This window comes from Bombus affinis, chromosome 5, assembly GCF_024516045.1.
Source record: "Bombus affinis isolate iyBomAffi1 chromosome 5, iyBomAffi1.2, whole genome shotgun sequence".
In the NCBI taxonomy this organism is placed as follows: Eukaryota; Metazoa; Arthropoda; class Insecta; order Hymenoptera; family Apidae; genus Bombus; species Bombus affinis.
Window position 1 is genome coordinate 8,673,094 of NC_066348.1, and position 10,060 is coordinate 8,683,153.

The window sequence follows — 10,060 nt, forward strand, 5'->3', positions numbered from 1 at the left end:
GCTGTCAGATCATTCGGATTGTTTCGATACGAAGATAAAATTTCTAGTTACGTCAGTCGATATAATAGAAACCTTCAACGTTTCAGGTAACTTTAGATACGCTTCAGATACTACTAATAATAAAATCTCCGAATGTCGTCGCTTTCAAATCTTTCATCGAGTAATAATATCTGAAGTTTAATGATATAACGCAAATCGTAATAAGTGTTTGGAAATAATAATAACTGAATTATCGTCGATTTTTAACAAACCACACAATCGATAATTTCAAACGACGAGACACTTAGCAAGTACGAAATTAGTATCTATATCAACGTCATATCGATGTTGTAATATTTTTGTAACGATACTGGACATTATTTTCGACATGATATCATTCTCGGAAGTTTGCTCCAACGGTAGCCTACAGAATAGAAAAGACTTAGTAAATAAGGACGATTGTGGTTCAAGTAGTTGATAAGTGTCATCGTAGCAGCCTCGAGGCGTTCTTTGCGGTCGTTCTATCAGCTTCCGGACGACGCGCGTGGTTCGCGTCCATTTCTATGACGCGATCGTATCGCTCGCTTGTTACAATTTAAAAAATTTACAAACAATAACCCATTATCGAGCCAGACGAAATTGCTATCGGTTAGTTACGCGTATAGAACAGCTGAAAATTCTAACGTACTTCAAAGCACAGTGATGATCTTTCTCTCATAGAAGAAACTTTTCTCATTCGATATATTTTGGAAAATAATCGTATCTGATATAGTTATATTAAAATTTGATTTTAATATAATTATATTAAATATTATATGAATGATAGTTATATGAATGAACGATGTGAAAATAATGATAAACCGACGAAGACAAATGTATCATCGACATCTTAAAAGCTAATGTCTCGACGGAATTTATTTATTTCGTCTTTTTTATGCAGAAAGATTATCACTAAGCCGAAAAATTTATCAATATCAGATATCAAAGGATTGATACTGTAGTTAGGATAATAAGACAATAGGTTAGGATATATAAGTTCTAAAGAAAATTTGAACAGTATAGAAAGCTATAGGCGATGTTGTCTCGACTTTAAATTAAGTATCAAGATATTAATATAGATGGCAATCGTCTTACGGTGATTTTCCTTTATGTTTCAGTTACTGTTAAGAACGGACCCACCCAGGAAAATGAGAACGAAACACCAGCTGATGCTGCATCCTCACCATCTAGTGTAAGTTCAAATACCATACAAGTAGTCTAGTCAAGTAGTACAAGTATCAGTCAGTTCGATCTCATCCTAAATTAAATTTCGTCCTTTGAAGAATTCACATGTTTTGCAAGTATTCGGTATCAACATCCAAGGAAATTAGAAATTCGTTTTGCAATATTCTACTATTTTAGATTCATATTCTTTGGCAATCTTTGTATTTCATTGTACGATATTCCTCTTATTATTCTACCACATTTTCTTACTTGTTTATGTATCTTACGATAGTCATCGATTAAAAACCGAATTATCCAACCTATTTAACAATCTCCGTTGTCGCCATCTATTACCATAACTTGTCACCTAACGTGTACAGCTATTAATTACCTTTAAATACTCCGCTATATATTATTTTATTTACTATTCGAGAATCAAACCCGTTTAACAGTTTCTGTACTTGTTTCCGCAGGTTGAACTACCAGAAAGCGCACACCCATGTCCAGCTTGTTCGACCGTTTTGCCCACCTCCAGGGAGTTAACGAACCACCTACGCGGCCATAATTCGCCTCGCAGCACAGACTGTAGCGGCGAGGATGACTATTGCTGTGGCGTGTGCAATAAGGTGCTGAGCTCTGCAAGTTCCCTCGACAGACATGTATTGGTGCACTCCGGGGAACGGCCGTTCAAATGCAAGTACTGTGAGATGGCGTTCACCACGAATGGCAATATGAACAGGCATTTGAGGACAGCGCACAGAGGCGCCTCGCCTAACAGCTGCACCGACTCCGAGGGTAGCAGCGACTCGGACAAATCATCCAGGCAGCGACATCTCGAGGAATACAACAACAACGAGATCACAAAAAGAAACTCGCCAAATATCGGGGACAAACGGGACGAGGAACAGACCTCGTCGTTAACTGGAAAAAGAAAATGCCCTAACTATGCGAGCGACAGCGAAACACAGAAGAGGCATAAGATTCTTCTAAATAGTTCGAGAAGCGAGATGAAATCGAGACCGGATGACAACCAGAACATTTACAATTGTCCAGTATGCGGGCGACAGGATTTTGCCACTAGCGCCATCTTAGAAGCGCATCTGGAACGAAATCATCCGGAATTCCCTGCGAAGTGCGACACGTGCAACTTGTCGTTTAAAAACCACAGAGTACTGAATCTGCATCGGTTCATGATACATTTCGCGGAACACTCGATGGGAAATACCGCGAGAAATCTGAGAAATTCGATAGTAGGTTTCAACGATTTAACGTTCGTTGATTTCTCATCCGATAAGTTCCCAGCAATAGCGAGAGCTGTCTGCGAACAATCGCTTCACCGGCCAGCTTCAGGCGAGGTAGCCAAATTCCAATGCTCCAAATGTCTGCGAGCATTTCCTTGTAGATCCGCGTTAGATGCCCACGAAACTGACTGCGGCACGATGAATTTGCAAAGCAGAACAACCGAAGACAGCCAATCGAGAAGAGACGATTTTTTCGCTGGCTTGGATCTTCAAAACAAGGCTGCTTTGAGGGAAGCGAAGGAAGGTAAAGATCTTGCTGATATCCAGAGTATCATATCTGTCACCTCTGGACCTATCTTACAGAGTTTTCGATCAGACGCCAGCACACCCGAGAACAACATCAAATTTAATACCAGTGTAAACTCTTCTGGTAGTTCAAGTACGTATTGCACAGAGTACCACGAGGAGGAAGCTCAAGACGCGTTTTCTGCAGAGTTCAGAAAAATGAAATTGAAAGGGGAGTTCCCTTGCAGGCTCTGTTCCTCGATATTTCCTAATCTAAGAGCCTTAAAAGGTCACAACAGGGCGCACATGGGCGTGGGACCTGGCATGCCATATCCTTGTAATATGTGCCCTTATACCAGCACTGATAAAGCGACTCTGGTAAGGCATCTCAGGTCTCACAATGGCGACAGACCTTACGAATGCTCTCTCTGCAATTACGCTTTCACAACTAAAGCAAATTGTGAGCGCCATGTACGAAACCGACATGGAAAATTGACAAGAGAGGACATTAAAAGCGTTCTCATCTATCATCCAAATGAAGATTCTACGAACGAGAACGTGGAACGCGGAAACTCTCCCAGAGTTTTGAAGGATGATGTGAGGAAGAGCCTGGTATATCCACCAGAACGCGAAGATCTTCACCACCAGCAAATACATTATCCTCCGGTTTCTATGGAGGCAAGAGGTGAGATCAGAATAATAGAAGAGGCGAAGCTGCAAAATTCCTCGATGTCGATATACAGTACTAGCCACTTTGAAAAAAATGATGCATTTTCAAGGCATGGTCAGCCTTTGGAGCTGACCCAAAGGAACTCCGAGGAGACAAAACCTGGTCAAGATGCCAAATCGGATTTTTCGAAGTTGGACGACGATTTGGAGTCGAGATCGTCCGAGGGTAGCGTATCTCTAGTCACAGAAACCAAAACAGATTCGCACCAAAGAATACAAGCTAGTCCTATGAATTTAAAGAAAGGTCTCAACATATCGGAAAACATAGGCGAAGACGGTCCGTTGGACCTTTCCATGGACGTACTGGATCTCAGCAAGAAGTCGAAGGAGAAGGAGGACGATAACTTCGCCGCGGCTCACGAACAATTTGGAAAAAACCAAAAAGATTTGTACAATGCTACCAGTCAATTATTGTTGACCGAGGCTTTGTTGAAGGCTGGCCAGGGTAGTTCTCAACCTACATCTTTGGAAGCTCTGTACGCTAACGCAATCTACAGAAACTTCAGTACATTCCCTGGTAGCGTAGGAGCTGGAATATTGCCACCGTACATGTTCAATCCTCATGTCTTTGGCCAGGATTTCTCTATGAAAGAAAGATTACAGAAGGAATTGGTCAGAGGTCTACAGTTGACAAGTGGAGGTACTTTGGTGGAGCCACCCATAGGTAGCGCGGGATTTACCGCCTTTTCTCAAAATAGAGACATCAATTCCCAGTCTCATTCAACAACCGACCAAAGTGAATATGCCAAATTAATATCTTCTAAGATGGCCAACAAGAATCTGACAACCCGTGATAAACCAGACAATCTGCCCTCGTCCAATTCCGTGAAGATGGTGATCAAAAATGGAGTCCTGATGCCTAAACAAAAGCAACGAAGGTACAGAACTGAGAGGCCTTTTACCTGTGAACATTGCTCAGCGAGATTTACCTTGAGGAGCAATATGGAAAGGCACATTAAACAACAACATCCTCAGCATTGGAGCCAGCGACCCAGAGGAGGTCACTCGACAAGGGGAAGACCACCTTCCAGCCATCCTACGCTGATTCAAAACCTTGGACAGGCAACTTCTCAAGGCAGTCAATCGTACAACAACATCCTGCCAAAAGTGGAACAGTCAACGAATCCGGAATTTACGAGGCATTCTATCTCCGACCAAGTGAAGTACGCTATCCTGGCACAGCAATTAAAGGCAAACAAGATGGAAGACAATGACTCTGAAGAAGAACTGGTCATAGACGAAGGGCCACAGGAGAAAGAAAATCAAGAATCTCAGGATCAAAGGGAGAAGAGTCTGTTGAGAGGACAATTGGAAGCTACAGAATCTACGAAAGAAACTGCGGCGAATGAAGAAGCCATGGAATGTTCGAACGACGACCCAAACGAGACAAATATTAAGCTGGAAAAGAACGAACAAACTGTTACTGAACAACAGAAAAAATCTGACACGGAGAAGACTACTGTGACGGAAAATTCAGTTGAAAAGAATCCTGACAGAGTGATCAAAACGGAATCAGTTAATATGAACAGCGAGAAGATGGAGGATGGAGCACCTGATCTCGCTAGCGTGTCAGAACTATTAGACAATGCCTCCCAACAATACCAACAATTTCAACCCCAGTATTTAAGCGATGAAGAAGGTCTAGTAGCATCGAACAGTGATTGCAATAATTCTGGCAGTGATGAGAAATCCGACTCTGTAAATTCATCACATTCGACGAACGCGTCGAAGAAAAAGAAGAAAAAGAAGAAAAAAAAGAAGAAATCAGCATATTCAATGGCCCCGAACAGAGTAATCTGTCCATACTGTGAACGACCATTCCCATGGACCTCATCTCTCAGACGACATATTTTGACACATACTGGACAAAAACCTTATCAATGCGTTCACTGTTCGTTGCTATTCACAACGAAATCCAACTGCGATCGTCATTTGCTCCGAAAACATAAAGCAAATCCGAACAAAATGCGTAGAGTTAGAAACTCTTCTTCTCCGGATTCTCAAGCGGTCATCAACAATAGTAACTCGTTCTCCATGAGGAACGTTCCCGAAAGACCCTACAAGTGCAATCAGTGTCCCAGCTCAACATTTTCAACGTTGGGTAACCTAAAGAAACATCGTTCCACTAAACACGCTCGGAAGATGAAGACCAGGTCGGACACTCCATCCAGTGAACCTCAAACCAGTCCACAGGAGTGTCCAAAGCCGAATAACGAACAAACTGATTATGATAGTCAGTCTTCGAGCGTGTCTGAAGGGATAGAAACTTCTTCGATGCCAGGACTTACTAAATCGAATTCTAACGCTTCACAATTGGCCAACGAAACAGCTAGGTCAAGGAGACCTTCACCGAGATCATCACCTGGGCCCAGTGATGTGCCTTTTAAGTGCCACTTGTGCGACTGTGGTTTCGCAGAACGACACGACTGCCTCGAACACATCAAAATGAACCACAAAAAATCCTACGAAATGTTAGTGGCGAAAGGGGCATTGGACATGGACATCGACGCGGTTGAAGACCAACAACAACCGCCACCGCAACATCATACCAGCGACGGAGAAGAAAAACGAGGACGTTTTCCAGACTATAGTAACAGGAAGGTAAGAACGTTTACCTTTTTAAGAAAGACTTATACAGGGCATAAATAAGTTGTGAATATCATTCGTAGATAGAACTCACGCTTAACTTACGCTCTGTATCATCAAGTCTATTTCAAGTAGTGTTACTTTGTAACAGATGACTGATTAACCAAACATGCGAACTACAACTAAAACAATTAATTTCTTATTACCTCCAGGTCGTATGTGCATTCTGTATGAGGCGGTTCTGGTCTGCGGAGGATCTCCGGCGCCATATGAGAACACACACCGGAGAACGACCTTTCTCCTGCGATATATGCTGCAGAAGATTCACCTTGAAACATAGTATGCTGCGGCACAGAAAGAAGCACGAATCCATCGATTCTACCATGTATGTTGGTACAAGCGGAGATGAAGAGAATTCACCTGCGCAGCCACCTACGATCACACCACGAAGTCAACAACAACAAATTCTGGTGGCAGCCAACAACGGAAATTCCCGTATTCAAGACAGAATCTCTTTACCAACTGTTACTCCAGTCGCGACCGGTGATGCAGCCCCGAGTGGATTAATAAGATTCAATCCATACGAGAAATTAACCACTCTGACAGGGAAATTGGCCAGTATTCCATCAAACGCAAATCCAGATGCAGAAAGCACGGATAATGATTTGATCTCGAACCTGTTGGGAATAAGAGACAAGAGTTTCATCGACAGAGTACTACAGGCATCCGCTGATGACGCCGCCAAGCTATTAGGAGTAAAGCGTAGCCATGAGTGAAATAGATTCAGCTGTTGCTTTTTTTTGGACATTTCACGATCGTGCCTTAGGTTCCTCCCCCATTTACGTGTACGAAAGTCAATCGATAAGTTAATCTTTGTATAGTAGAGATAGTGTAAGTAGGTACTTATTTGAGAAAGAAAAGTGTGCATGCGTGTTAATAAGTATGATAAATTGATAAATATTGTTAAAAATTGAGTTTTGATTTTCTTTTAGCCCTTTTTTATTGTTATTTACTTGATAGTTAATTTAATTAACAAAAATTTGTTGAAAAAATGAAGAAATACAACAATATATCAGTGTTTTTTATATAGCAATACTTATTGTATTAATTCATTTTTGCGTGACTGTGAAAAAATTGTAGTCATTTCTTATTTGTCTATATGTTACAATTCATACGATACATTGATGATTTTATATGATCTGTAGACAATTCGAGTGAATTGGACATATATTCAAATAAATGCACTCACCATTATTGTTTATTTTTGTTGAACATCAGACTGATTGTTTAAAATATCATCTTACAACATATTCACCGTGTTCCTGAAGAAGAAATTTAACAATATACAACATCTTTTATCTTAATTTCGCACATTTTTATAATTTGACGTTGATAAATTTCTTCTTCTAATAAACATGGGTTGTTTGATGATATCTTTAAACTATAACAGACATCAGTGATGTCAATAAAAATATACATTTCAAATTATATGAAATTAAATCTATGATTACGGTGTGGATGAATTTCAATGATTTTTAACAACATAAGTGAATCAAGAGCCTATTTTAATAAAATTTCATCAAGTTGTCATGCTTTGTTCGAGTCAAGAGAAATGTTTAAATTGACTACAACAACGCAAAGCCACTTTCGCTTATACAAGCAATGCCAGCTATTACAGAATCGTTTTTTCTTCGTCAATTAAGTGCCTACTTTCCTCTTTTTTTTCTATTTTCTCTTTCTTCTAATCTCTCGCGCCCACACAAAACATGGGCTAAAATATTTCCGCGTATCTCTCTATTATGTACATATTATAACCACAAATACGTGTGAATCACACGTTTCTAATAAGCTTACACGTTTCTCTAAGAGCTAGCGTTGTACATTAAAAAGGCACGATTAAGCTTTGTCAATACAAAGCCGTGTCAAAACAAAAGATTTGGTCAAGAATGGAACAAGAGAACGTCACGAAGCATATATTTAGTCGGTGACTTTCTCTTCATTAATCGAGCGAGCCGTACTAAAACCCAAAGATACACAACGAATTAATTTAGCCATATAATACGTACTTCTATTTATTGTTTGTCACGTACCTAAAACCGCGATTCACTAAATGAAAAGTTTTCCTTGTCAGCGATGTACTTGTTTTTTGCTGAAGAAAAAGGTGTCTCGAAACGCGAATCGAAAACTGAGACAACCGAAAGAGATTGAAAAATCGCGTTCGATTTATTGATCGTAGAGTCCGGACCGTGAAGCTCAGTCGGTAAGATAGCATACGTCCTTCTCGGTAGACGTCAGGCAAGTCGAAGAATGCGATTCAATAATATGCAAGTAGAGCAATATAGAAAAGAAAGTTTATCGTATATAATTATATAAATAAATATATATATATATGTAATAATCGATTTCTATTCCGTCGGATAAATGATTACTGTACATAGATAGTCTAACTAAAAATTTCGGTAGGTCTATGTTCCGCATCGTATCGTCCTCATTCATTCGAGTCCCCTAGGAACCGAGAGGACAATATTTAAAAAAAAATGCAATTATACCAAATAGTCGGCTTCGATTCTGATGTCGGTTATCGGCCTTCTCGGTGGACACCAGAAATACAAGTCGAACCAATCGATAAAACATTTGTATCTTCTAATCGTAATACTTCTTTCCTTCTTTCTCTCCTATTTTCTTTCCGCGGTGTTCTGCTTCTGATATAATTTTCCATTCCTGCCTTTTGTCCTTCACTATATGATCTCTTTTATGCGACACGAATACATTCCATCATATACAACAGGTTTATACTTCATTCTCCATGTTCTTTCTTTTCCTTTCCTACCAATCTTCACTTTTGTCTCTTTCTCTTTCTCTTTTTAAAGCTCACCGTATTTATCCTTCTTTAGCGAGAATGGCTGCTTACGAATCGATGTCTGCGCTCGTCGAAAGTCGACCGTTTGCAAACTTATTCGGGGTGTTTTCCGTTTCCTTTCAAATTCCGTCAATAGTACTTAGATTCTTCTTCCACACATATGTTATATGTGTATTGCGTGGAACGTGTATTGTTTGAAAATTTTATTCCATAAATTATAGATTTCGATGGAAAAATCTTAAGATCCATCGATAATTTCGTTCGCGCAGTACATGTATAAAAAAGAAGACTTCTCTGCTTTGACTATTGATACGTAGCAACTCGTGACATGTTGATTTTCGAGAAATCCCCTATTCGACTAAATATAAATAGGATAATCGTTATGCTAATGTTAAGGTTAAGGACGTCAACGGTTACGATTTAACTATAGATGTGACCAATGGGAATTAACAAATTCCTAAATACATATATACGGATATATAAACTACAAATGTGTAAATATAGAGAAACTAAAAATGTTAGTATCTATGCTCGAAGCATAAATTATCGATAAAAGAATCTGTGAAAGCTTGTATAATTATTACAATAATGTATATTTATTACAAAATATCGGAATATTTTTTTTATTAATATTACGAAAATCAAAACGTAACGTTAGCTTTTGTGCTTTGTAGTAACGGAAAACAGCCCTAATAATTTCACTCTGAATCGGTGTTTCTTTGTTAATATAAGAAAAATCTTTTAATACATTCAAAGATATAATATAAAACAATTCCTCAAAAAGAATTATTATTTGTTAATTTTAATTTTATTTTATATAATGTTATTGACAAAACGATTTGCATCGTTAATGTTTTTGAACATGCGGTTTTATATATATATCTCATGTATGTATATGAATTCAATATTATTTGGAAAATGTTTGAAATAATAAAAAAGAAAAATGCTAGTGCAAAAAAGGACTAGTTGAGATAAAAAAAAACGGGAGACGCTGTTTCAGATCTCAAAAATGTTTCCACGTCGATGTAGCGCAGCGCCACGTGACGGTGAAGTCTACGTAAAAAAAAAAAAAATATATAAAATATGTAAACGAAAAAGATCTATTTATTAAAGAGGCGAAATGTATTTAAATCTTTGGAGTGATGTTTTTTCTTAATTGGTTTAAAAAGAATTATGC

The 10,060-nt window shown here is 38.9% G+C and overlaps 1 protein-coding gene across 2 annotated transcripts in view; it reads left to right on the forward strand.

Moving 5' to 3' along the window:
* The window catches only part of LOC126916061 (ras-responsive element-binding protein 1), a 108,938-nt gene extending 98,924 nt beyond the window's left edge, over nt 1–10,014 (forward strand). For both annotated transcript variants that reach the window (XM_050721400.1, XM_050721399.1), the window contains 3 exons: nt 1,137–1,210; nt 1,656–6,038; nt 6,236–10,014. In XM_050721400.1, coding sequence (XP_050577357.1) covers nt 1,137–1,210; nt 1,656–6,038; nt 6,236–6,799 — 5,021 coding nt within the window. In that variant the 3' untranslated portion in view covers nt 6,800–10,014. The remainder of the gene's footprint in view (nt 1–1,136; nt 1,211–1,655; nt 6,039–6,235) is intronic.
* The last annotated feature ends 46 nt before the right edge of the window (nt 10,015–10,060 follow it).